The sequence below is a fragment of the Apodemus sylvaticus genome, chromosome 1, assembly GCF_947179515.1.
Source record: "Apodemus sylvaticus chromosome 1, mApoSyl1.1, whole genome shotgun sequence".
In the NCBI taxonomy this organism is placed as follows: Eukaryota; Metazoa; Chordata; class Mammalia; order Rodentia; family Muridae; genus Apodemus; species Apodemus sylvaticus.
In genome coordinates, this window is record NC_067472.1 from 54,346,726 (window position 1) to 54,374,216 (window position 27,491).

General features: G+C 44.1%; 1 protein-coding gene across 1 annotated transcript; it reads left to right on the forward strand.

The window, feature by feature from the left end:
- The first annotated feature begins 373 nt into the window (after nt 1-373).
- Nucleotides 374-27,343, forward strand: Asrgl1 (asparaginase and isoaspartyl peptidase 1). The gene is made up of 7 exons (XM_052190295.1): nt 374-501; nt 1,008-1,208; nt 20,297-20,439; nt 20,919-21,076; nt 22,798-22,916; nt 25,077-25,187; nt 26,180-27,343. Exons 1-7 carry the CDS (start codon nt 435-437, stop codon nt 26,392-26,394), a joined length of 1,014 nt encoding a protein of 337 aa, XP_052046255.1. The 5' UTR covers nt 374-434; the 3' UTR covers nt 26,395-27,343.
- The last annotated feature ends 148 nt before the right edge of the window (nt 27,344-27,491 follow it).

Sequence of the window (27,491 nt, forward strand, 5' to 3'; positions counted from 1 at the left end):
TGGAATCCCTAGACTTAGAGGAGGAGGGGAGCTGGGATTTTCAGGCTCTCGGAGCATCTAACAGAACCTGACAATTTAGAGGCAGTTGTATACTTGATTTTCTGCTCTCCCAAAAGATTAGAATGGGAAACTTAAAGGGAATAGATTTTAATGTAGAATTCTAACTATCGAGACTTAAGAACATGCGATAATTTCAAGGCAAAGGAGACTAAGGGTCCCGCGTGCTACTAGGGATGTCGAAGAGTAGAAAAACCGTGTTATTCTAGATCTGGAGCTTCAGAAGGCTGGTGCGCAGAGCGAGGGACCCCCGGGCTTTACGGTAACTCAGCAGCGCCCCGGGGGCCCCCACCCTCGTGCGCAAGCGCGGAACCGTTGCCTGCCGAGCGGTTGCGGGCCGAGCGGTTTGCTGCCTGTGGCTTGGCCAGTTTGACATCATGGCGACCGCCCGCCGAGACGGAGCTCCTCCGTGCGCCCGCGGCTCCGTGGCGCCGCCAGTCCGAGGTATGGAAAAGGAAACAAGAACAAAAATGTAGGATTTACCAAAGACAAGGAGCTCAAGTCCGAAGGACATGGGGACGTCCAGTCCTCGGGGTACCCCGGACCCTCGGTGGAGGGAACTGGAACAGGGAGCACGGACCCGGGAAACTGAGGCACAGCGAGACTCCTGGGAGGAGGGCTAGAGCTCTGATACATGCGACGAAATAGAGGCTGGTGTTCTCCGGGGAAACTGAGGCTGAGGGGTAGCGCTGTGGCACAAGCACGGGCTCGGAGTCTTGACACCCGGCATTCTGAGCCACAGATGCCCCAGTCCCTGCCCCGGGGGTCAGAGTGGGAGAGAATGGGGAGAAATGCTGGGAGGCATGGGTCGCTTTGTGCTTTTCTGAAAAAAATCTCACTGAGCAGCGGGGCCAGGGAGGAGGGACGGGAACCACTTTGACTCTGCTGCTCACTTGGGTCGGTTCTCTTGAACCGGTTCGAAATGACACTTGCCTCTTCCTGATGCCTAGCCTCTGTCGATGTGAGTCTCGTGGTGGTAGTCCATGGTGGCGGAGCAAGCAATATCTCAGCCAACAGGAAAGAGCTGGTGCGCGAGGGCATCGCCAGAGCAGCAACCGAGGGCTACAAGATCCTCAAGGCGGGAGGGAGCGCAGTAGATGCTGTGGAAGGAGCCGTGACTGTCCTGGAAAACGACCCTGAGTTCAACGCAGGTAAATTATGCTTTGTCTAGTGAATAATGCCAAACCGCAGCAAGCTCCTGTACACACACACACACACACACACACACACATACACACACACACACACACACACACGGTATCCGTTAGTCTGACCGGTTTTGTGGTCAAACAATACTCTAGAGCAAGATGCAGTACTGAATTTCCTCATTTTGCACTAAGCAACTCGTTTTGAGAATTTTTTTTAAGTCTGTTCTTTTTAAGTCCCCCTGTAGTTAGCCTGCCCCCTAAGAATTCAATACCAAAAGGCAGGCATCTTATTGGAGATGCCTCCATAACCTTCAACACACAATCTTCAAGCCTCCACCTTCCAAGTGCTGACTTTACAGGTGTAGACGTTTTTGTATTTGTGGGTCTTGAGGTAGACTTTACATACCATAAAATGTAGCCATTTCGATTTAAGAACTGTGTGTTCATTCCCTCCCTCTACCCCTCTGTGTGTGTGTGTTTTCTCTGCCTCCCCCAAATTAGGCTCAGAAATCTTGAAACATGTTAAGAGAATCCTTTCTTATAATATCTGGTCCCTACTAAATAGTAAAGTCGTCTTTCCGACTAGTAAATTGACTCTGGATAGGTCTCTCAGTGGAGACTGATCATTTTACAGACAAAGCCCCTCAAGTGGAAACTTGAGATTTACAGCCCCTCTCATCTTCTGGAAAAGAGAAAGGGGCCCCCACAATCAAGCAATCCAAAAAAATCCCTGAATTTTGGGGATGGGAGAACCTTCAAATTGGTGAGTATGGCCATATTCCAGTCCCAGCTCTACAACAAAAGTAGAGTCCACCCAACACCTTGTCAGACCCTATCCTGTGTTTCTCAATCTCACTGTTCATCTGCCTCCTTTATATAGCACACGAGTAATTCATCTGAGTCTTAGAAATGACTCTAGAAAATTAAGCCCTATCAGGAGTTTTGAGAGACTGCCTTGCAGTTGTCTGGCAGAAATTATAGAGAAGCTACTATTTAAAAATTGACATCTGAAGAAGGAAGCAGTCTTGTGGGACTAAACCCCGTAACCAGTGGGATCAGACCCTTCAGTTGGCTAGCATCAGAAAGTCACGGTCTACCAGAGCGTGATGTGGGGAGGGGACTCACACATCACTGTCAGAAAGGAGGTGCTGAGTCAGAAGGGGGTGCTGAGAGAAACTCCAAAGCTCTTTCCCACTCCTTCCCTCAAAATAAATGAGTTTGTGTTTCCTTAAAGTCATGTAAATGCAATCAGAGTGAATTACTTTGCATTTGGCCATGTTCTGGGGTAATAATCATGATAGTTAATGTGTCTACACGACCCAGGCAGCAGTGGTCTAGGAAATCCAGAAGGTTAGCTCGCTCTACAGTGCTGTAAAGTCAACATGGTTATTTTGCTTTTTTCTCACAACACTGCAGATTAATTTACTAGGAAAACAATCATGTCTTTTGTTTTAAAATAGAAAACCTAAGTTCGTAAGATTAAAACACTTTTTAGAACTGTACCATCCACACACTATCTGTCTTGGGAAAAAAATTCAGGAAATTTTAACCAATTAATGATCACATATTTACCCAGAGGATCTTTGAGGCTGCTGGGATCCTGGGATCCTGGGATCCCTCAGCTGGAACAGCCAATGGGAAAGACAGAGCCCTGGTAGACACGTGCTGTTACCAGTCCCGCTGCAGCCCTCAGCCTCTGCTCTCCTCCCTTTCAGCACTGCTCATCTTCGGGCATCTGGAAGTCGGAGACAAGCGAGACACAGCCTTGGGGAGCAGATTGCTCTGTCTCCTTGGCTTTGTTAGGCACTCTGGTACTTACTGAAAAATCTCATAAATTAATCTGTCTATGGATTGAGACATTTCAGTTCACTTTCATAGTTGTTTCTAGACTTCCAGAACCTTTCCTTGAAGAAGCTGGTTCAGTTAGGACTCTGGTGACCTCTAATCTAGAAGGATCCCTCCTGTGATGGTCTGTAACCTAACAGGGTCACTCTCCACACGAGCTGAGGGAGTGTAGATCAAGGAAATGCTGAAGCTGCTCCCCAAGGCTGCCTCTCTGTGGGTCTCCCACCTCCAGATGCCTGGAGATGAGCAGCCTGTACTCCCATCTGCTGTTTCCAGCTGTGGTCAGTAGAAACAGTAACCCAGTGGCCTCTGCTAAGATCCCCCGGGTAATGATTTGGAATCTTCAAAAACCTAAAATCAGGTCTGATAAGAGTTCTGTGGCCCTAATTAGCATCTGTAAACCTTGTCTTCGTGTATGTGAAAATGTCATCTGTGTTTCTATTCATGTTTGAATGTGAACTTGATGTTATATTCAAAATTTGTTCCTTAATACTTAGCTCATTGAAAAGTAACATTAAGTAACACTGTAAAATTGAGCTTCTAGATATCTATGCTAGATTTATTTTTATTTTTGTTTATATATTTGCAATGGAGTCTGGCATTTTCCATAGCTGGCGTTAAACTCCTAAGGTTCAAATGATCTTCACACCTCAGCCTCCAGAGTAGCTGAAACTACAGGCACAGGCCACCACACCCAACTTGAAAGTATTCTTTAAAGATTTACTTAAATGGGCAACTTACCAATTACCTTTTGCATTCACAGGAGTACTATAGTAATGATTAACATTTGTAAGTCCTTTACATCTACAAGGTAATCTTCCTGGTGGCTCCACACTGTAACTCCACTTCTGGGGGGTGGGGCCTCAGATCCTTTTTCTGACCTCTGAGGACATCAGACATGAATAAGGTGGACAGATATACATACAGGCAAACACTCATACTCATAAAATACAAATAAAAATACAAAACGAAGAAAAAATACCCTGCTACATATTATAGGGCCAGAATATTCCATGAGTAAGGAAAGGGAAGCACTGTTTTCTCCTACTTATTTTTCCAGTGATATATTCAGGACATTGACACTTGACATACACTTTGAAGCACACAAAATTGCATTCATAACAAAATTATCTAAAATTTTTAGAAGATAACCAAAATGAAAATATTTATGAATAGGGGCTAAGAATTGATTTTCTTGTATTTTGAAACCTCCAGGTGGTTCTGAATAGAAGTCTCTATCAGAGTCCCATACCATTTTAATGATTTTGTTTTAATCCTATATATTTACATGCAACAAGATCTTCTTCCCAATGTATAGTTCTGCCTGTGACAAACATATAGTATAATAACCACTGCTGCAATGAAGATGTGAAAACGTCCTGTGTCCCACAGCCCTTTGAGGCTGCACTTCATGCGGCCCTAAACTCCACTAGCAACTATTTCCTATGCCCGTAGTTTTGCCTTTGCCGTTATCCCAATGGAACCTTATGAGCTGGTAACATTGTGATTGTTGCATGTGGGCTCTGCTTACATGGCCACAGGATCAGTGATTTCACCCTATCAGAGCTAACAGTATTCCGATAGCAGGCGTGCTCATCACAGACAAAGGGATCCCAACAAACTTGCTTAAAACCTTAATTTTTACAATTGTTTTTAATTCAAATTATGTGACTCTTTATTTGTGAGCTTTGGAGATGACAATGTTGTATTACAGTGTCAAAGACTGGACCTCCGGGTAGACGTACCACCACTTGTAGCAGGCTATTCACCAGCTGAACACAGGTCACCCACCAACGCATTAAATCACCTCTGAAACACAAGTAGAGATTTTTGTACTTGAACACAAGTTTTACACCTTCAAGAAAGGTTGTGGTCTAGTATGACAAGAGTATATTTAACTTAAGTATATTAGGAACGTCCAGACTTTGTGATTGTGAATGCCTTCTCCCATTTCCTGGAGCACACAAACACACGGTGGGTTTTGTTCTGTTTTGTTTTGTCTTTTACTTTAGTTGGCCTAATAAACAAAGCAGACCTGTGATTTGGTGCTGATCTGCATGTCCCAAAATGATTAATGATGTTAAACACTTGTTGGGGGAAGGGGGAGGGTCTATTCAACCAAGCCCTTTGTCTATTTTCATTAGATTGTTTTGCCTTACTTCTGAAGAGTTCTGGGGATTCTTTTTATATAAATATAAAAGATATAAATCTCTCGTCAAACATATAAATGTAATTAGCATAGGTTTCCTCCCAATTCTGCCTTTATCTTTTCTGTTTCTTGTGAATGTCTTTCTAAGAATAAATAGAATAAGCTAGAAAGACCAGCGATTTATTGATTTATTTAGTGGTTCATTTATAGTACTCCCTGTACTGCCTGTTTGCCAAACATGACTTCACTTGTTGGGTGGAACAGAATGACCTGGAGAATTAACTGAAACAATGTATCGTTGCCCTTAACAACCTGCTGACTGCCAGACATGCTTCTGTAAAAATCTCACTTGCTTGCCTACCCCACTTTGTGGGATATTTTTCCATTAATTTATTTGTGGGTTTTATAGTTTAAAATAAAAATGCAATCTGAACCTGCCAGCCAGGCCTTCAGGATCTGTTCTGGCTTCAGTGCACCAGGGTCATCTCCACTCTGCCACTCTCAGTGATGTTAGAATGCTTACTCCAGAAAGAGCCCCTGGTCATGTGAGTGTTCTTGAGTGTACAGGAACACACTGTATCTGTCTTCGTTGTTGTAACAAATGCATTTTCTGTCATAGCTTAAAAAATATTTGCCTAAACATTTTCCTTTTGGTTATCTTCTAAAATTTCAGATAGATTTTAGACATGAATAAAATTTTGTGTGCTTCAAAGTATGTATGAAGTTTCAGTGTTCTGTACAAATCATTGGGAAAAAAATATATAGGGGGAAAAACTCCCTTTCTATAGTGATGGAACATTCTGTCCCCCTAATATGTAGCAAAGTTTTGGTATCTTGTTTGGTTGGTTGGTTTGGTTTGGCTGGTTTGGTTTTCCCTGTTTGATTGTTTGTATTTTATGGGTATGAGTGTTTGCCTACATGTATATTTGTGCACTTCATGCATGCCTGGTGCCCTCAGAGATCAGAAGAAGGTGCTGGACCACCTAGGAATGAAGTTTATAGACAGTGGTGAACCACCATAATAATGTTAGAAATTGAACCTGGATCCTTTGCAAGAGTAGCTGGTGATCTTAACCACCACATAGCCTTCTCTCCAAACTGAAGCAAACTTTGTTTTGTTTTGTTTCATTTTTTTCTTTTGTTTTGTTTTTTGTTTTTCTTTTATTTTTTAACTTTTTATTGATTCTTTGTGAATTTCCCATCATGCACCCTAGTCCCACTCATCTCCCTGTTCCTTCATATCTACCCTCTGCCCTTGTAACCTCCCCAAAAAAAAAAAAAAAAAATAAAAAACAAGAATGAAATAAAATTAAAAATAAAATGAAAAAACATTATCTTGTTGTGGAAGCTGTAGTGTGTCACAGTGTGTCCCACAGTATACCCTCTTGTCCAAACATCTTCACTTGCAAATGTTCATTATAGTGAGTCATTCGTCTGGTTCAAGGCCTCTGGCTTCTGCTACACCATCAATACTAGATCCTCACTGGGATTCCTCTAGGCTGTCGTGTAATTACCCTGTGTCATAGGAATCCTGAAGCTTTGTGTCTGCAAGACCAGCTCCTTCATGCGCTCCAGCATAGATAAGGTGGATGCTGGGATGGGTCAATTCAAAGCTGGATCTAGGCCTGGGTGGTAGCTGAGCTAGTCAGCCTGCCAGCTCTCTCACACCCATAGCATCAGGGTGAACTCTCCAGCACTGCCCCAGCAAAGTCAGCCAATGCCAAAGCTAGCAAGGGGGTAGGACCAGCTATCTTGCTTTTAGGCACCCCAGCTCCTCACTCCATGTCTTACACCCTCCCCCAACCAGGGCCAGCTCTATGCTGCCCAGATGGAGATACAGGACCAGCTCTCCCAAGTGCCACAGCCAGTTAGGGCTGGGGACAACTCTACACAGCCCTTAGACATCATCATGGTCCCAGGTAGCAGCCCATCCCAGGACAGCCTTTGACGGTGATATGAGCCGCAGACCTTGGCATAGAACTCTTGCTGCCTGGCTACAGACCCGAACACGGCCCTCACAGCAGACAGGCCAGGACTTCACCTTGACCTCAGGTAGCAGCACATCAGGCTATTCCTCTCTACCTTGAGTCTCTAGCACCACCTCTCTTCATAATGCTTAAACCAGTCAGCTTCTCTCTGTGTTGTCTCTCGGCCACAGACGTGTACACTGTAGTGGCTCACTCCACTCCCTTTGTGCCTCATGGTGTGGTGAAGGCAGGCAGCCTCTAAGAGTCCTCCACCTGCCCTCACCATGTGATGTGAAACAGGATTTGATACCACCAACTCTCTAACACTCTGGGTCCCAATCACATGTCCTACAATTCAACTATGACTCTACCTCAGTGGGTCTCAGCCTCAGAGGTCACATATCAGATATCCTACATATTGGATGTTTACATTAAGATTCATAACAGTAGCAAAATTAGTTATGATGTGTCAGTGAAATAACTTTATGGTTAGGGGTCACCATAACATGAGGAACTGTTAAAAGGTCACAGCATTAGGGAGGCTGAGGACCACTGAGCCACCTGGAGTTCGTGCAGACTCAACACATAGTAATAGCTCAATTTTATAAGACTTTTTTCCCCTACTTCAAATACAAATTACCAATATGAGTCCCTGGGTAATTTATACTTCTTCTACCCAGTGTGGCTACAAACTGGGCTTCCTATTTTGCCCCGCTAAGATTCAGTCATTTTTCTGATGACCAAACAAAAATCATGGAAATCCTTACTTGTATTTGCTCATTTTTTTAAAGAATATTTATTTTATTTTCATGAGTGCACTGTAGCTGTCTTCAGACACACCAGAAAAGGGTGTCAGATCCCAGGATGGTTGTGAGCCATCATGTGGTTGCTGGGAACCTCTGGAAGAGCAGTCAGTGCTCTTAACTGCTGAGCCATCTCTCCAGCCCCCTCCCATTTTTTATAAAGTAAATAATGAATAATAGTAATGATCAGCTAAGCCAGGCATAGTGATGCACACCTTTAATCCCAGCATTTAGGAGGCAGGGGCAGGTGGGTCTCTGTGGACCTGAGGCCACCCTACTCTGCACAATGTGTTCCAGGACATCTAGGGTTATGTAGAGAAACCCTGTCCCAAAATTAAAAATAATAATAATAATAAAATAAACAGATCTGCCACACAAAAGGGTACCAGTGTAAGGCTTTGCCTGTCTAACCCCTAGCTATCAGGACTAAAATCCTGCCACTGAGTCTGCGAGTTCCTTTCTTGCTTGGTTCCACATGCAAATAAGCAAACAGTTGTCAGGGGTGGGGGTGTTGAATGACAAATAAGTGTAGAAATAAATTTCATTCTCTAGAGGCATGGTTTTTCCTGAGGAAAAATCCCAGTGGACTTTTCCTAAGGCTAGGCTAGGATGTGGGGCAATGCATACTATTTGGTCCAAGGCCTCTGGCTTCTGCTACACCATCAATACTAGATCCTCACTGGGATTCCTCTAAGCTGTCCTGTTATCACCCTGTGTCACAGGGATCCTGAAGCTTTGCATCTGCAGGACCATTTATTTCTACTCTCATTTTCACAGAGAAGGGAGATCTTCAGGAAGCAGGCTGCCACTTCTTATCTTCCTAATTTAGACATGATTCCATCTGCTGTGGCCCCTGTGGTGTATGTTTTTATCATCAGAAGATTATAACGATGCCAAGGTCACCTGGAATATCACATGATGCCTAACTGGTCTTTATGTGATGGCATAACAGCTGGGAGTATGTTGTCAGCATACAGGTTTTTAACTTGTGCAAGTCTGTAGCGTAGCTAATGGGACAACAGGCCACCAGTAACTTGAGAGCTCAGACTGGTTAGTCCTACAGATTCAGGACCTGGTCTCACCACACAGCACCCACGTGCCTGTCAGAGCAGCCAGTACATTTTGGGGAACATATTTACCAGCTTCTGATAGAGGAACAGACTGCTGATGTGTCTACTAAAAGTGTTTTATCATTTGTTTTTAGTGGTTTTCCCCTTATTACAAAGTTTCATAAGTTACTTGTATATTCTAGACAGGTATCTTTTATTACATATATTAATTTGGTCTGGAGATATTTTCTCCCAATTGGGCCAAAGGGGAAAAAAATTGAACCTTTCAATGAGTCCATTTAGAGTATTTACATTTTATACAACTAATAGGGGCTTATATCAGCTGTGATGGTTTGTATATGATTGGCCCAGGAAGTGACCCTATTAGGAGGTGTGGCCTTGTTGGAGTAGGTGTGTCACTGTGGATATGGGCTTAAGACCCTCACCCTAGTTGCCTGGAAGTCATTCTTTTACTAGCAGCCTTCAGATGAAGATATAGAGGAACTCTCAGCTCCTCTTGCACCATATCTGCCTGGATGCTGCCATGTTTCTGCATTGATGACAATGGACTGAACCTCTGAGCCTGTAAGCCAGCCCCAATTAAATGTTGTCTTTTATAAAACTTGCATTGGTCATAGTGTCTGTTCACAGCAGTGAAACCCTAACTAAGACATCAGCTATTATGTTTTTGGGTCATTTACCCTCGTTTTCCTGTTTGCTCTTTATCCCTTCATCTAAGTTACTTGAGCATTGGTGTTAGAAGTCTGTTTTACTTTATCAACAGTATTGAGTATTATATATCTTTGTGCAAAATTTGAGGACATTGCCCTACAGACTGTTCTATGTATATAACTAATCACTATCTAATAAGAAAGCATTTTAGCAATGGAGACAAACTGTAGAGCTCTTACCTTTCGTGATTAGTTGTGGTAAGTTCCACCTTACAGTGTTTTTGATTTTCCTTTCTGTGAACACTGGGAACAACTTCAGGAGCTTGTCGCTTTTGCAACAGCCACCAAACATAAACTAAGATACCGACGAGGAGAAACCGCTGTGTCGAGGGGTCTGCTGTGTTGAGGGGTCCGCTGTGTCAAGGGGTCTGCTTAAACCCAACATAACTCAAACACCAGGTCAATGTAGATGACAAAAATGTATTGTAATCAAGATGCTACTGATGGATCAGGGTTGCAGAATGGCCTTGAGAGCTGAACTGCAACCCTGAAAGGACATTGTAGAGCATATTTAAAGGAGGAACTCATAGAGCAAGGGGGAGGGAGGCGGGCTTTAAGATTGTCCAATCACGGGGGCTTCCGGGCGGCCAGCAGGGAGAAGTCGGTGTGCTCCAGTGAATCCAGGGGGGTGGGGGCAAGCGGGAGCCTTCGGGTGCCTGCTTTGGAATCTGAACGGCCAGGGCCACGGCGCTCAGTCTCCAGGAAGTGCGGGAGACCCGGTGTGCACCCAGAGGCAGTCTGGGAGCTCGCAGCGCAGCTTGCTCCTGCAGCCCAGAGCTTGGGTCCCAGTCCTGAGGCCTCTGACTGGAGCCCTCAGCTCAACTCTCTCTGCTTCCGGATCCAGATCAGCCTGGGCTGCAGCACCACATCTCCAGGTCCTGCAAGAGGCAAGAGGCAAGAGGGGCTTCCGGGCTGCCAGCTGGGAGAAGTCGGTGTGCTCCAGGGAATCCAGCGGGCCCCAGCGTCACTAACAGAAATCAAGGCAATATGGCAACATCTGAACCCAATTCTCCTCTACCAGCATGTCCTGGATACCCCATCACACCGGTAAAACAAGATTTGGATATAAAATCACTGGTCATGATGCTGGTACAGGAACACATAAAGGACATACTTAAAGAAATTCAGGAGAAAATGGATCAAAAGATAGAAGCCCTTGCAAGGGAAACACAAAAATCATTGAAAGAAATCCAGGAGAATACAAAAGCCAACAAGGAGGAAACGCAAAAAACACTTAAAGAAATACAGGAGAACTTTGGTCAACAGGCTGAGGTCAAGAAAGAGGAAACACAAAAATCTCTTAAAGAATTACAGGAAAGCACAAACAGGCAAGTGAAGGAGCTAAGCAAAACCATCCAGGATCTAAAATCAGAAGTAGAAACAACTAAGAAAACTCAAAGGGAGACAACTTTGGAGATAGAAAGCCTTGGGAAGAAATCAGGGGACAGAGATGCAAATATCAACAACAGAAGAGATAGAAGAAAGAATCTCAGATGCTGAAGATTCCATAGAAACCATGGACTGAACAATTAAAGAAAATGCAAAATGCAAAAAGCTTGTAACCCAAAATATCCAGGAAATCCAGGACACAATGAGAAGACCAAACCTAAGGATTATAGGCATAGATGAGAGTGAAGATTTACAACTTAAAGGGCCAGCAAATATCTTCAATAAAATTATGGAAGAAAACTTCCCTAACCTAAAGAGAGAGATGCCCATGAATATACAAGAAGCCTACAGAACTCCAAACAGACTGGACCAGAACAGAAATACTTCCTGTCACATAATAATCAAAACACCAAATGTTCTAAACAAAGAAAGAATATTAAAGGCAGTAAGAGAAAAAGGCCAAGTAACATATAAAGGAAGACCTATCAGAATCACAGCAGACTTTTCACCTGAGACTATGAAGGCTAGAAGGTCCTGGGCAGATCTCATGCAGACTCTAAGAGAACACAAATGCCAGCCAAAACTACTATATCCAGCAAAACTCTCAATCACTGTAGATGGAGAAACTAAGATATTTCATGACAAAACCAAGTTTACCCAATATCTATCCACAAACCCAGCCCTAAAAAGGATAATAGGAGGAAAACACCAATACAAGGAGGGAAACTTCACCCTGGAAAAAGCAAGATAGTAACTTTTCATCAAACCCAAAAGAAGTTAAGCAATCAAATTTAAAAAATAACTTCTAAAATGATAGGAAGTAACAATCACTATTCCTTAATCTCTCTTAACATCAATGGACGTAATGCCCCAATAAAAAGACACAGACTAACTGACTGGATACGTAAACAGGACCCTACATTTTGCTGCTTACAGGAAACACACCTCAGGGTCAAAGACAAACACTACCTTAGAGTAAAAGGCTGGAAGACAATTTTACAAGCAAATGGTCTCAAGAAACAAGCTGAAGTAGCCATTTTAATATCAGATAAAATTGACTTTCAACCCAAAGTCATCAAAAGAGACTCTGAGGGACACTTCTTGCTGGTCAAAGGAAAAATACAACAAGAAGAACTCTCAATCCTGAACATCTATGCTCCAAATGCAAGGGCACCCTCTTTCGTAAAAGAAACTTTATTAAAACTCAAAGCACACATTGCACCTAACACAATAATTGTGGGTGACTTCAACACTACACTTTCCTCAATGGACCGATCAGGAAAACAGAAACTAAACAGGGACACAATGAAACGAATTGAAGCTTTGGACCAATTAGATTTAACAGATATATATAGAACATTCTATCCTAAAGCAAAAGAATATACCTTTTTCTCAGCACCTCATGGTACCTTCTCCAAAATCGACCATATAATTGGTCACAAGACAGACCTCAACAAATATAAGAAGATCAAACTAATCCCATGCCTCCTATCAGATCACTATGGAGTAAAAGTGGTCTTCAATAGCAACAAAAACAACAGAAAACCCACATACACGTGGAAACTGAACAATATTCTACTCAATGATACCTTGGTCAAGGAAGAAATAAAGAAAGAAAGACTTTTTAGAACATAATGAAAATGAAGACAGAAAATACCCAAATCTATGGGACACAATGAAAGCAGTGCTAAGAGGAAAACTCATAGCCCTGAGTGCCTCCAAAAAGAAAATGGAGAGAGCATACATTACCAGCTTAATGACACACCTGAAAGCCCTGGAACAAAAAGAAGCTATTTCACCCAGGAGGAGTAGAAGGCAGGAAATCATCAAACTCAGGGCCGAAACAAAGAGAACCATACAAAGAATCAACAAAACCAGGAGCTGGTTCTTTGAGAAAATCAACAAGATAGATAAACCCTTAGCCAGACTGACCAAAGGACACAGAGAAAGTATCCAAATTAACAAACTTAGAAATGAAAAGGGAGATATAACAACGGAAACTGAGGAAATCCAAAAAATCATCAGATCCTACTACAAGAGCCTGTACTCAACACAACTGGAGAATCCGGAGGAAATGGACAATTTCCTTGACAGATACCAAATACCAAAATTAAATCAGGACCAACTAGAACATCTAAACAGTCCCATAATGCCTAAAGAAATAGAAGGAGTCATAGAAAGTCTTCCAACCAAAAAAAGCACAGGACCAGATGGTTTTAGTGCAGAATTCTATCAGACCTTCAAAGAAGAGTTAACACCAATACTCTTCAAACTATTCCACAAAATAGAAACAGAAGGAACACTACCCAATTCCTTCTATGAAGCCACAATTACGCTGATACCAAAACCACACAAAGATCCAACAAAGAAAGAGAACTTCAGACCAATTTCCCTTATGAACATCGATGCAAAAATACTCAATAAAATTCTTGCCAACCGAATCCAAGAACACATCAAAACGATCATCCACCATGATCAAGTAGGCTTTATCCCGGGAATGCAGGGTTGGTTCAATATACGGAAATCCATCAATGCAATCCACTACATAAACAAACTCAAAGAAAAAAACCACATGGTCATTTCATTGGATGCTGAAAAAGCATTTGACAAAATTCAGCATCCTTTCATGCTTAAAGTCTTGGAGAGAACAGGAATTCAAGGCCCATACCTAAACATAGTAAAAGCAATATACAGCAAACCAGTAGCCAGCATCAAACTAAATGAAGAGAAACTTGAAGCAATCCCACTGAAATCAGGGACCAGACAAGGCTGCCCCTTTCTCCTTATCTTTTCAATATTGTACTTGAGGTACTAGCTCGGGCAATTCGACAACATAAGGAGGTCAAAGGGATACAAATTGGAAAGGAAGAAGTCAAACTATCATTATTTGCAGACGACATGATAGTCTACCTAAGTGACCCAAAAAACTCCACTAGAGAGCTCCTACAGCTGATAAACAAGTTCAGCAAAGTGGCAGGTTATAAAATCAACTCAAGCAAATCAGTGGCCTTCCTATACTCAAAGGATAACCAGGCTGAGAAAGAAATTAGGGAAATGACCCCCTTCACAATAGCCACAAACAGTATAAAGTATCTTGGGGTGACTCTTACCAAACATGTGAAAGATCTGTATGACAAGAACTTCAAGACTCTGAAGAAGGAAATGGAAGAAGACCTCAAAAAATGGGAAAACCTCCCATGCTCATGGATCGGTAGAATCAATATAGTTAAAATGGCCATTTTGCCAAAAGCAATCTACAGATTCAATGCAATACCCATCAAAATCCCAACTCAATTCTTCACAGAGTTAGAAAGAGCAATTATCAAATTCATCTGGAACAACAAAAAAACCCAGGATAGCTAAAACTATTCTCAGCAACAAAAGAAAGTCTGGGGGAATCAGTATCCCTGACCTCAAGCAATACTACAGAGCAATAGTGTTAAAAACTGCATGGTATTGGTACAGTGACAGGCAGGAGGATCAATGGAACAGGATTGAAGATCCAGAAATGAACCCACACACCTATGGCCACTTGATCCTCGACAAAAAGGCTGAAAACATCCAATGGAAAAAAGATAGCCTTTTCAACAAATGGTGCTGGTTCAACTGGAGGTCAGCATGCAGAAGAATGCGAATTGATCCATCCTTGTCTCCTTGTACTAAGCTTAAATCCAAATGGATCAAGGACCTCCACATAAAGCCAGATACTCTGAAGCTAATAGAAAAGAAACTGGGGAAGACCCTTGAGGACATCAGTACAGGGAGAAAGTTTCTGAACAGAACACCAATAGCATATGCTCTAAGATCAAGAATTGACAAATGGGACCTCATAAAATTACAAAGTTTCTGTAAGGCAAAGGACACCATCAAGAGGACAAATCGGCAACCAACAAATTGGGAAAAGATCTTCACCAATCCTACATCAGATAGAGGGCTAATATCCAATATATATAAAGAACTCAAGAAGTTAGACTCCAGAAAACCAAACAACCCTATTAAAAAATGGGGTACAGAGTTAAACAAAGAATTCTCACCTGAAGAACTTCGGATGGCGGAGAAGCATCTTAAAAAATGCTCAACTTCATTAGTCATTAGGGAAATGCAAATCAAAACAACCCTGAGATTTCACCTTACACCAGTCAGAATGACTAAGATTAAAAATTCAGGAGACAGCAGGTGTTGGAGAGGGTGTGGAGAAAGAGGAACACTCCTCCACTGCTGGTGGGGTTGCAAACTGGTACAACCACTCTGGAAATCAGTCTGGCGGTTCCTCCAAAAACTGGGCACCTCACTTCCAGAAGATCCTGCTATACCACTCCTGGGCATATACCCAGAGGATTCCCCACCATGTAATAAGGATACATGCTCTACTATGTTCATAGCAGCCCTATTTATAATTGCCAGATGCTGGAAAGAACCCAGGTATCCCTCAACAGAAGAGTGGATGCAAAACATGTGGTATATCTACACAATGGAGTACTATTCAGCCATTAGAAACAATGAATTCATGAAATTCTTAGGCAAATGGATGGAGCTAGAGAACATCATACTAAGTGAGGTAACCCAGACTCAAAAGGTGAATCATGGTATGCACTCACTAATAAGTGGATATTAACCTAGAAACCTGGAATACCCAAAACATAATCCACGCATCAAATGAGGTACAAGAAGAAAGGAGGAGTGGCCCCTTGTTCTGGAAAGACTCAGTGAAGCAATATTCGGCAAAACCAGAACGGGGAAGTGGGAAGGGGTGGGTGGGAGGACAGGGGAAGAGAAGGGGGCTTACGGGACTTTCGGGGAGTAGGGGGCTAGAAAAGGGGAAATCATTTGAACTGTAAATAAAAAATTATATCGAATAAAAAATGTAAAAAAAAAAAAAAGAGCTAGAACAAACAGAACAAATAAAAAAAAAAAAAGATTGTCCAATCACATTTTGACGTAAGGGGTTTAGCAAGGGAGTTTCCATCAGTCGGGATAGGACTAGGTTCCCGAGCCTAGGAACATGAACTTAGTTTAACCCTGCTGCAAGATGGAGAGGTTGTCTTTTGAGATGTTGGGATTCAGACAACTGTCTCCTTCCAAGTTGTCCCTGAGATGTCTAAATTCAGACAACTATTTCCTCATAATAGAAGATGTTCAGATACTGGGAAATCCCCAGCTCCCCTAAGGCCTAGGACCTTGAATTTAGTTTCTCCCTATGATTAAGTGGAGTCTGAAAATGAAATGGTAATACTAAGAATACGTTTCTTCAGCTTTACTCCCAACGGCTGTTTCTGCCTCTGTTTTCACTCTCTCTGCAGCTGGGTCTTCCCTCTTGGTTTCGCAGGATTCCTCTTCTGTTGTTGCATCTCTGCTTGAATGCCTCTCTTAGGCACTCTGCTGACTTGGGTCGTCCTGCAGCAGATTGTTTTCCTCCATCTGTACTATAGCCTCAATGTGTGTACCCATGTTTGTGTCCCTACAAAATAATAACGCTGAACCCAGGATTCCCCCCTGGGGAATAGTGTCTAGAGATGAGTGTCTAGAGATGGAGCCACTAAGGAAATTGTTCACATTGAGTGAGGGCACGGCACAGAGTTCTGCTCTAACTGGATTAGTATTCTTACAAAAAGTCAAAAGGACTAGAGAGATTGCTCAATGATTAGAGCATTGGCTCTTTTCCAGGGGACCTGAGTTTGATTCTTAGCACCCACATGGCAGCTCACAACTGTCTACAGACCCTCCAGTTTCAGGGAGTCTGATAACCTCTTCTGGCTTTCAAGGGCACCAGGCATATACCTGGTACACAGACATACATGCAGAAAAACACCCACTCACATGAAATACTTTTTTTTAAAAAAAGCTGGGAATGGCTCCTCAAATAAAGTGCTCAGTAGTAAGAACCTAAATTTGGATCCCTAGAACCTACACAAATCCGCCATAGACCACATCTGTAGTATTAGAACTCCTATAATATAATGGGAGGTGGAGACAGGAGAATCATCAGATGCTCATAGGCCAAACAGCCTGGTGTGCACAGTGGTGAACACTTGACTTGTCAAAAACAAGATGGAAGGTGAGAACAGACACCCAAAGTGGTGCCCTGGCCTCCAAAGCCGTATCATGGTACACAATGCCAGCACTCATGAGAACACACACAAAAAATTAGTCATTAATTGACTAGAGTTTACCCTCCCCTCCCCCGAGTGACACAAGGAGAGACCACTGGAATGCATAGTGAAATGGTAACTCCATACCTACAAGCCAAACTCAGAAAACGGTCAACCTTCTAGGCACTTCAACTTTGAGCTTTTCAGTCTATAGAGTGAGAAATAACTTTTTGTTGTGTAAGCAACCCAGTCTGGGTTGTCTTGTTATAGCAGCCCAAACAGACTAGTACAGTCTAGACTTCATAAGCATATATGAACGGTATTTGTTAGACACAGAATTCTGATTTGATAGTTCTTTTCTTTCAGCCCTTGGAAAATGCTGTACCTCTTTCTGGCCTCCATGATTTCTGCTGAGAAATCCTTTGTCATTATAATTGGTTTTCCCCGATAGGTAAGGTGTCGTTTCTTTCTTGCTACTTTCAAGACTGTTTTTCTAGTGCTTGGGATTGAACCCTTGCAATGCACTCTACTGCCCCTGGCACCTCGAGACATTTTTAGATTGATTATGATATCTTACTGTGAATTTCTTTGTATTTAATAGTTTTGGGAGTTTGCTTAGCCTCTTGAGTATGTAGATTTAGAGCATTTGTCAGATGTGGACAATTTTCAGCCATCATTTCCTTGAATGCTTTGTAGCCGTAGGCTGGCCCTCCCTCCTTGTAGGACTCCAGTAAATTAGGTGTTAGATGTTCTGTTAGGTGCCAGTGGTTCTGTCGGCCATCCTCTCTTAGCTTACCCCGCCTGCTTTGTACCAATTATTCAGCTTGGGCAATATCTTTATTCTTTATCTTGACTGTTCTTTCTTATTAATTCATACCAATAGCAGATTAAGGACGTTTTCTGTGTCATTTGCTTATGAAACAATACTACAGATTTTTGTATATTGTCTTAATCTCTTTGGTTGCTATGAAAAGAAGCAAAGACTAGGTTACTTGTATAACAAATTTATTTTTATTATATGTGAGAGAATGCTGTGAGTATGTGTATGTGTCTGTATGTCTGTGTGTGTGTGTGCATGCATGAGAGAGAGGGAGGGAGGGGGAGAGGGAGGGAGGGAGGGAGGGAGGGAGGGAGGGAGGGAGGGAGGGAGGGAGGGAGGGAGGGAGGGAAGGAGAATATGAATGGTGGATGGGTGGGAGCACATGTGCCATGGCATTTGAGTAAGAGTAGGAGGACAGTTCTCAGAGGTCAGTTCTCCTTCCACTGTGGGTTCTAGAAATAGGAATGGAACTTGGTTCCTGTGGCTTCCATGGGAAATGGTTTCACCAGTGAGTCATCCTGCCTGCCCTGAATTGCTTTTAAACTGAAATGTTGGGTTGTTTGTTTTATAAGCCTTTATTAGCATGTAGTAATTAGACATGATGGCATGCTCCATTTTGACATGTTTATGCCTGTCCTGCATTACCATCTCTCCTCCCTCGCCAACTTCCCCAGTCCTCTTCCTCCCTCCCTTCCCCCAGCCTTCTGCCCTCTACTTTTATGTCATTTACTCTTCATACTTTTTTTGTTGTTGAATATCGTCATTTACAGTGCCAATGGTAAAACCATTCCCGATTTCCCCCTTCCCAAAGACCCCCACAACCCCTCCTCCCACCCCCTGCCTCCACGTATATGCCCCTCCACCGACCCACTCCCACCCTCCCCCCATTCCCCTTTGTTGGGGCATCTATTGAGCCTTCACAGGACCAAGGACCTCTCCTCCCACTGATGCCCAGCAAGGCATTCTTCTGCCACAGTTTGGCTGGAACCATGTGTACCCCTTGGTTGATGGTTCAGTCCCTGGGAGTCTGGGGTCATGTGGGTGGCCGAAGTCATTGTTCTTCCCATGAGGCTGTAAACCCCTTCAGCTCCTCTGGACCACCCTCCAGCTCCTCCATTGGAGACCCCACGCCCAGTCCAATAGTTGGTTGCTAGCATCTGCCTCTGTATTTGTAAGGCTCTGGCAGGTCCCCTCTGGAGACATCCATGGCATGCTCCTTTTGGTATACACTTCTTGTCGTAGAGTCAGGGTTTGGTGACTGTTTAGAGGATGAATCCCCAGGTAGGGCAGTCTCTGCGTGGCCTTTACTTCAGTCTCTGCTCCACACATTGTCTCCCTTATTGCTCCTGTGACTATTTTGTTCCCTTTCTCAGAGGAACCAAAGCACCCTCACTTAAGTCCTCCTTCTTCTTGAGCTTCCTGTGCTGGGTGCATACTTTGTTTCTTTGTGGGGACAAGCTCTCACTTTGCAGCTCAAGCTGGCCTGGAACTCATTGTGTAACCCAGGTTGGCTCCTAGCATGTAGTCCTCCTGTGTCAGCTTCATGGGTGCCAAGGTTACATGAGGTTACACTATCTGCCAACACACCAGCCCGTAGTGTATCTCCAACATAATGTAGAGGCTAGCTTATTCAGTGGTATGACTCAGCAGGGGTAATGAGAGCAAACATCCTCGCTGGTTGCTAACCACAGAGACACACGGGGGCTCTCACCATAGAGTATGATACTGCTTGTAGGGTTTTATAGATGACCTTTATTGGATTGAGAAAAATCTATCCATATAAGACCTTCATATGCATGAAGGTGAAGCATTTAATTTATCTTCTATTAGGCCCATCTCTCTTTTTTTTTTTTTTTTAGATTTTATTTATTTTATGTATATGAGTACACTGTAGCTGTCTTCAGACACACCAGAAGAGGGCATCGTATCCCTTTACAGATGGTTGTGAGCCACCTTGTGGTTGCTGGGAATTGAACTCAGAACCTCTGGAAGAGCAGTCAGTGCTCTTAACCGCTGAGCCATCTCTCCAGCCCTAGGCCAACCTCTTAAAGGTTTACCTACATCAATGCTACAGTCCTGGGAACCTGTAGGAAACAAATCATATCCAAACCCATAGGTACCAAGTCAGATGTGTTTGTACAATGTTCCTCTACACGAGCAGAAGGTGTGTTGAAAGAGGTAGGTTGGTAGGAAATCTGGAGTCTTTCATAAATTTTTCACTCTTGTTTTTCAACTTCCTCTTGGACTAGGTTATGGGTCTGTCCTGAATGTAAATGGTGATATTGAGATGGATGCTAGTATCATGGATGGGAAGGACCTGTCTGCCGGAGCCGTGTCTGCCGTGCGCTGTATCGCCAATCCCGTCAAACTTGCACGGCTTGTTATGGAAAAGGTACGTGTGCTGGAAGCAGCGCTTCCTGAGAAGCTGCCACTGCTGGACGGCTGCGTGAACAGGCCAGACTGTGAGCAGCGCTGGAGACCGCTGTTCTAAACACACACAGAGACAAGCATAATGCCATGGCTTTGGTCCTGTTAGTGCTATCTGGGTGAAACATGCTAACTCTGTTATCTCATGGCCTTCCTAGGCTGGCTGGGGGCACAGCTCAGTGACAGATCACCTACCTAGGGCTCACCAAGTCTCTGAGGTTGACCACCAACACAGAGAAAAAAGGGGGTAGGATCCTGTCCAATTTTCACTTTGGTGACTTTTAACACTAAAAATAAGTAACTATTTCCATACCATAGAACAGGTAGGTATATAAGTGTGTGTGTGTGTGTGTGGTGTGTATAATAATTTTATGTATAAAATATATATATATTTAAATCCAAAAATATACACAACCTTCTCTGTCTCTTCCTATCCTGGCTCAGACACCTCACTGCTTTCTGACTGGCCATGGTGCAGAGAAGTTTGCAGCAGACATGGGGATTCCACAGACGCCTGTAGAAAAACTGATAACGGAGAGAACCAAGAAGCACCTGGAGAAAGAGAAGCTTGAGAAGGGGGCGCAGAAGGCTGACTGCCCTAAGTAAGTCCCAGACAACCCCAGACTTCCGCAGTTGGCAGTGTCTGCTCACTGTATTCCCTAAGGAACTGAAACTCTGTGGCGGGAGGGGGAGGGCGCTCTGTTAACCTTAACTTTGCCCTTGCTTGTAGGTAAGAGCTCTCCACAAAGTCGGACAGGGCTCTTCTCTGGCACAGCGGAGCAGAAGAGTGCTAGACAGGCTTGGAGCACACACACATGATTTCAACCATCACGAGGCAGAGATTTAGAGAGCAGGTTTCAAGACCCTGGCTCAAAACCCTAATAATAATTCAGTAGGATGCAGGAGCTTATAATAGTATAGAATTCAGTCTTGTAACACTGCCGAGTCCCTAGTTTGTACCAGACACCAATGTTCAAATAACCTAGGGAGAGTATATGTATTCAGACTAAATATCCATACATACACACACATATGTATTATATACGTGTGTGTGTGTGTGTGTGTGTGTGTGTGTGTGTGTGTGTGTTTCCTTTTCCTATAGAAATCAGTTTTGGTAGGTCTGAAGCAGAGAGACCAAGGCAGGTATAATATTATGCAAGTCTCTGAGATAATAACCTGATGCCTTTCCAGAGTATGAGGATGGAGATATTAATATAATATTATTCTTCTATTTGCTCTAAAATGGGATTTTGCTATATATCCCAGGCTAAACCTGAAATTTGCAAATCCCCCTGCCTCAGTTTCCCAGATACTAGAACTTCAGGCTTTTATTTCTGTGGACTGCAGTCAGCAGAGTGAAGCTGCTAGATCAGTGCCTTGTGCTTATTTTCAAAGCTGCTTTCCTGTTGCTTTCTGAAAGTTGTGTATGAGCTGAGGGTGTGGTTCTGCATGCTTAGTGTGTGCCTCAGCCCAGTGCTAAACCAAAAGACCATACATGCATGTGCACCAGCCCGCACTGATCTGAGATGTAAGTAAGTGGCCTCTTTCCCTGAATCCTGCAATTTAGAGAGGTCAGAAGAGTTAATTACAGAGTGCATGGGTCACCTCTGGCATTCAGAATTGGCTCAGCATGACTGATAACCCTGGCCTCTGTTCCTCTCACTAACTCTGTGAAGTCTCCAGAAAGAAAAGGCTTTTTTGCCTTTCTGAGCCCAAAGACTGACTGTGTCCCCTGTCAACATCAGAAATGAATACTTTGGGGGAATGTGGAAAGATCAAAACAGCAGGACTTAGGTGAGGTGGGGGGCGGGGGAGTATGTAAAAAGTAACTTTTAGTGTACTTATAACATGAAGCACTTCCATCATGGTCCCTTGAAGTGACAACAGTCCATTTCTTTGCCTCTACTTATGGCTATCTCTGAAAGGGTTAAATTTGCACATGTGTCCATCTCAATAAGAAGCACTTAGGCTGTTTAATTTAGAAACATATAAAAATGAATAAATTTTTGTGATATGGTCTCACTATGTAGCCTTAGCTAGCTTGGAGCTCATTCTGTATACCAAGCCAACCTCAGACTCAGAGATCCTCCTGCCTTTGCCTCTGCCTCTGCTCTGCCTCTCCCTCCTGACAACAGGGATGGATGTACTCTTTAGGGCCAGGTAGAAATCTGCCTGCCAGTGACATGTAGAATAAGAAACAAAGGTTTTCTTGAGCCCAGAATCTTAATATATAATATGGGATGTAAGTGACTTTAAGTGACAGTGTTACTTAGGGGCTGTTTCTCACCTTCATTCTCTTCCCTTTTCTGCTTATTTTTGACAGAAACTCAGGAACTGTGGGTGCTGTTGCCTTGGACTGCAGAGGAAACTTGGCTTACGCAACCTCTACTGGGGGGATCGTCAATAAAATGGTTGGCCGAGTTGGAGACTCACCTTGCATAGGTAGGGCTAAGAGGCAGTTCGTGTCCTTCCCTTGCCCTGGGTGTCGTCAGCTCATACCCTTTCCTGTGTCGTTTCCTCTACCCTCTTGGTGACAGCTTCTAGGAGTGGCATTTGGGTTGGAAGATGTTGTTGGGGACCACTGCTCTGAGGTATTCACTTCTAATAGGCACATCAGTTTCTCCTGGATGACATTTTGGGGACATCTTGGGAGAGAAAGTGAAAGAGAGAATGGTGAAGTTGTCCCAGGCTGCTGCAGCCATCTCTGTCTTCTCTGTAGCCCCAGTTTCAGGGTCCTCAGACTCACTTGCAGAGGCTAAATACACAGTGCCTCTTCCCAGACACGGCTCACATCAACAATATAAAAATAAACAACTGAAAACTTGGGCTGGAGAGATGGCTCTGGGGAAATATTTGCTGTGCATGTGTGTGGACTGGAGTTTAGACCCCCAGCAGCCGTGTGAAAGCCTTGTGCAGCGTTTGCATCTGTAACCCAGCACTGGGAGAAACAAAAATGAGAGGATCTTCAGAGCTTGCTAGCCAGCTAGTGTAGCTACACAAGCAAACTCAAGGGTCAGTGAAAGACCATCTCTCCAAAAGCTAAGGTAGGAAGAGATACAGATGCTGGAAATCTACCTCTCCTCTCTGTATGCACCCTGCGCGCACGCACACACACACACACACACACACATACACACAAGGGGAGGTGGAGCTGAGAATATTTACAGGTACTACGTAGGAATAACACGCTCCTACAGACTGATGTGGTCCTCATATCGACATCAAGAGCAAAGCAAGAAGCAGCGTGCAGTAGGAGAGCATCTTTTGCTCTGTGCAGATTTGCACTTTCTTGGAGGAATTCCCACAAACCCCTAGAGCTGAATGACATTTCAGGAAACAGTTTAAATGTTCATCTGCCCAAAAGAGAAGCTTATACTTTTAGCAGAAAACTTGGCTTTTTTGTATGTTGTGCTACTCTTAGTGATAATTTACACTCTTGACAGCTCTTTGTACCCTATACAGTAATGGCCTCTTTAAAAATCAGAATCCTGCCTGTTGAGGTGGTGTAGCACTCAGAGGCAGAGGCCTGGCATCTATGAAAAACTCACCTTTTTTCTCCTTAGCAAAATCCCAGCCAAAATCTGGCTGTCCAGCCTGCATCCTGAGTTCCCAGAGCCAGGTGGGGTCAGAGCCTAGAAATTAGGTTCAGGCTTTGTGAGTTCTCGTGGTAAAGTATTGAGAAGAAAAAAATCTGTGACCTGAATTCCCAGAAGCCCCCTGTATTGGTTGTGGGTACCAAATGTGCTTATCTGGACCTTTCTGATAAGCATTCCCCAGGAGGGTTCACCTGTCCTTCTAGGACGTTCCATAGGTAACACTAGGTACACAGTAACATTTCCTCTGCAGTGCAGTTATCATCCCCAAAAATGGGGGTGCCCACCCCAGGAAACATGGGTCACCCTGGCCTTTTAGTAATCTAAAGGAATTGCAAAGAAAATGAGGACCTGGCTGCTTCCAAATAGTAGGGCCTTGTTGGTGCTGGCTCACCACAGAGCCGCACCTTGAAGAGGAAAGCCACCTTCTCCCATTGTAAGACTTTGTATCTCCTTACCTAACTCTACTCTCCCAGAGCCAGAACCAGGAAGTTACCTGCTTTCAAACAGCCTGGGAAGCGATACCACTCAGCTGGGAGCTGCCCGTCTAAGACCTTCCCCAATCCCCAGCGCTGTTAAATAAGGCAAATGTCAGCACGATGCTTCTACACCAACCAGAACAGGGTAAAGGTGAAGCCTGCCAGGCTGTGGGACTCTCAGACTGGCAGCTCTGTGGGAACAGATCAGGAATGGTGGAGAGATAACTGTAGAATTGCCTCGTCTAAGACTACGGGAGAATTGTTCTCAAGGCTCCCTTTGACTCCAGATCCTGTTATGTGGATACACCAGAATAGTTCTCTCTTCGACAGCTAGAATTGCTTTTAAGTCATCATGGTATAAATAGAGGTTTGTTCACAGATGTGCTTTTGTACACTGTGCATCATCGGATCATGAATATGGCTCCGACCTGTCTACACCTCTAGGATATGATATTGTGTAACATGTTTACATGTTGTTTAACTTTTTGACTGTTGTTGCTCAATTATAACCAATCACCATGTTTGAGCAGGAGCTGGAGGCTACGCAGATAATAACCTTGGAGCCGTTTCAACTACAGGACATGGGGAAAGTATCCTGAAGGTGAATCTGGCCAGACTCGCCCTCTTCCATGTAGAACAAGGTATGTAGGCTGTGAAACAAGTGCATAGCTAGTGAAGACAAGTAGATAGATGTTATGTGACCACTGCCAGGGTAGTGTATGGAAATGCACTTGCCACAGACCCTGCCCCAAGGCTGTTCACATTCTTCTAACACCTGGTAGGTTCTGCACTTGAAGAACCTTTAGAATACTGTTCTGGAATACTGTTCTCTAAGCTGAGGCAATGTTTCTGTATGTAAGAGTGCTTGCTGAACAAGCATGACTTCAAACCCCAAGGACACATACAAAGGTATGGCTGTGCAGGTGCCGATAGCCACCTCTGCACTGTGGAGGTGGAGTCAGGAGAATCACTGGGATTTGCTGGACGACAGTATGAGGTGGAGGGGCAGGAGGACCAGCAAGTTCCAGGTTCAGTGAGAAACCCTATCTCAAGGGATAAAAGCAGAACATGATAGAGTGGGACACATGGTGCCCTGGCTTCTGTGTGTGTGTGTGTGTGTGTGTGTGTGTGTGTGTGTGTGTGTGTGTGAGCATACACACGAGCACATACACAATACCTGTCTGCTGTTATCTTTCACATAATAGAGGACAAAGAAATAGAGACCACGGATGTAAGAGGGAAGATGTCTCTGTCCCAGTAAGGAGCCAAGGCATGCAAATTGCATTGCTTTGCTGGTCATCATGACCAGACACCTGTCAAGAAGCCCCTTAAGGAGGCTTGTGTGGCTCACAGTTTAAGGGAGCACGGTCCTTCGTGATGGGGAAGCACTGCGGGGGGCAGCTTCATGGCGGGGCAGTATGCAGGCCTTGCTTGCTCATACCTCAGTGGACCAGGAAACAGGCAGTGCAGCAGGCAGGGCTGGTCCCTACCCCTTCCCCAGAAACCCTGTTTTTCTGGTGAAGCCCACTCATTTCACCGTGTCCCAAACCAGTGGCACCCCTGGTCTCCAGGTATTCAAACATGGGGAGCCTCTGAAAATTATCACATATATTGTTTCTCAATCTCTTTTCAGGAAAGACCGTAGACGAGGCTGCTGAGTTGGCATTGGATTATATGAAATCAAAGCTCAAAGGTCTAGGTGGCCTCATCTTGGTCAACAAAACAGGAGACTGGGTGGCAAAGTGGACCTCTGCCTCCATGCCCTGGGCAGCGGTGAAGAATGGCAAGCTGCAGGCCGGCATTGACCTCTGTGAGACCAAGACAAGGGACCTGCCTTGCCTGCAGTGAAGCTGAGCTGCCTGCTGTGGAGACCTAAGTAATCAATTAGATGCCGACATGGAAAACTTACGCAGTCTGTCCCTCCTTTTGTTGCCTTGATCACTAAGTCAATGAATGCTTGGTTGAGGGTCGGGTTCTGAAGCGATGAGAGATGCCTGCCTGTAGTAAGACCAGGGAAAATGGAAGCCTTGAGGAGCCTACTTTCCCAGTCTCCATCATGTAAGGATGCTAGAAAGGAGCTGTTAGATTGTGACCCCATGGAACTGCCTCTGAGCTAGGAGTGCCATTTGGATTGGGAAAATGGCAATTTGCAGAGGCTCGGCTGAGAGAGTGGGGGAAGAAGGGCTTTTTAAAAAAAGGTGTAAGAAAGACCCAAGTCCAGGTGAAGCTCAAAATGTTACAGAGTTCATTCTCAGTCACAAGAACACCGGACAAAATGTGCAAGAAGGTGCTCTTGGTCTGTGAGGGGGGAGGGGATCTTTCCAGAAAGCTCAAACTTCTCCAACACGTATCTGGGCACTTGCAGAGTCTCCCATGCTGCCCGAGCTGCAGACTATTGGAGTTTCTTAATATCTGGGATTTTTCTTGGCTCCCCAAAACCAGCCCCACATGAACCAACCCCAGCTGTCCTCACTGGGGTTTGATAGGACGCAGCACATTTCCAGCCTCTCCAACAGTGGGGTGGCAGATGGCTGGAGAGATGACACCGTGAGTCACTAAGGAGTAGCTGCCAGTGCTTTGGGACAGTCCCAAGCACAGTGAATCCAAAGTTCAGGGTGGTGAGCCTGATGCAGAAAGCGGTCTCCTGGGTGGAGAGCACTCTGTGCACTGTCAGCACCTGGAATGGCGTGGCTGCTGTGATGTGTCTGCTCAGCTTTGTAGGCTAGCAGGGATTCCCTTCTCTCTGGGAAGAAACTGATTAACGTGCCACTAATAAAATTTGTTTTTTGAAAGAAAAGAGTGTGGTTAGGTGTCACTTTGACCAAGACCAGAACAGATACAAGCTCCCTTTTTGGTCCCTTAGTGCAGGCAGGTATAATAGTTGAGAGGACCTTTTGATGAAATGTACGTGTGACAGGATATCCTGCCTCATAGTTTAGTAGGGA

What these genes read in the sequence shown, in the direction of transcription:
- Asrgl1 (XM_052190295.1), top strand. Translation starts at nt 435, where the DNA reads ATGGCGACCGCCCGCCGAGACGGAGCTCCTCCGTGCGCCCGCGGCTCC. An exon ending in CGTGGCGCCGCCAGTCCGAG is followed by an intron (nt 502 to 1,007) that starts GTATGGAAAAGG and finishes CCTGATGCCTAG; the next exon opens with CCTCTGTCGATGTGAGTCTC. An exon ending in CACGGCTTGTTATGGAAAAG is followed by an intron (nt 20,440 to 20,918) that starts GTACGTGTGCTG and finishes ATCCTGGCTCAG; the next exon opens with ACACCTCACTGCTTTCTGAC.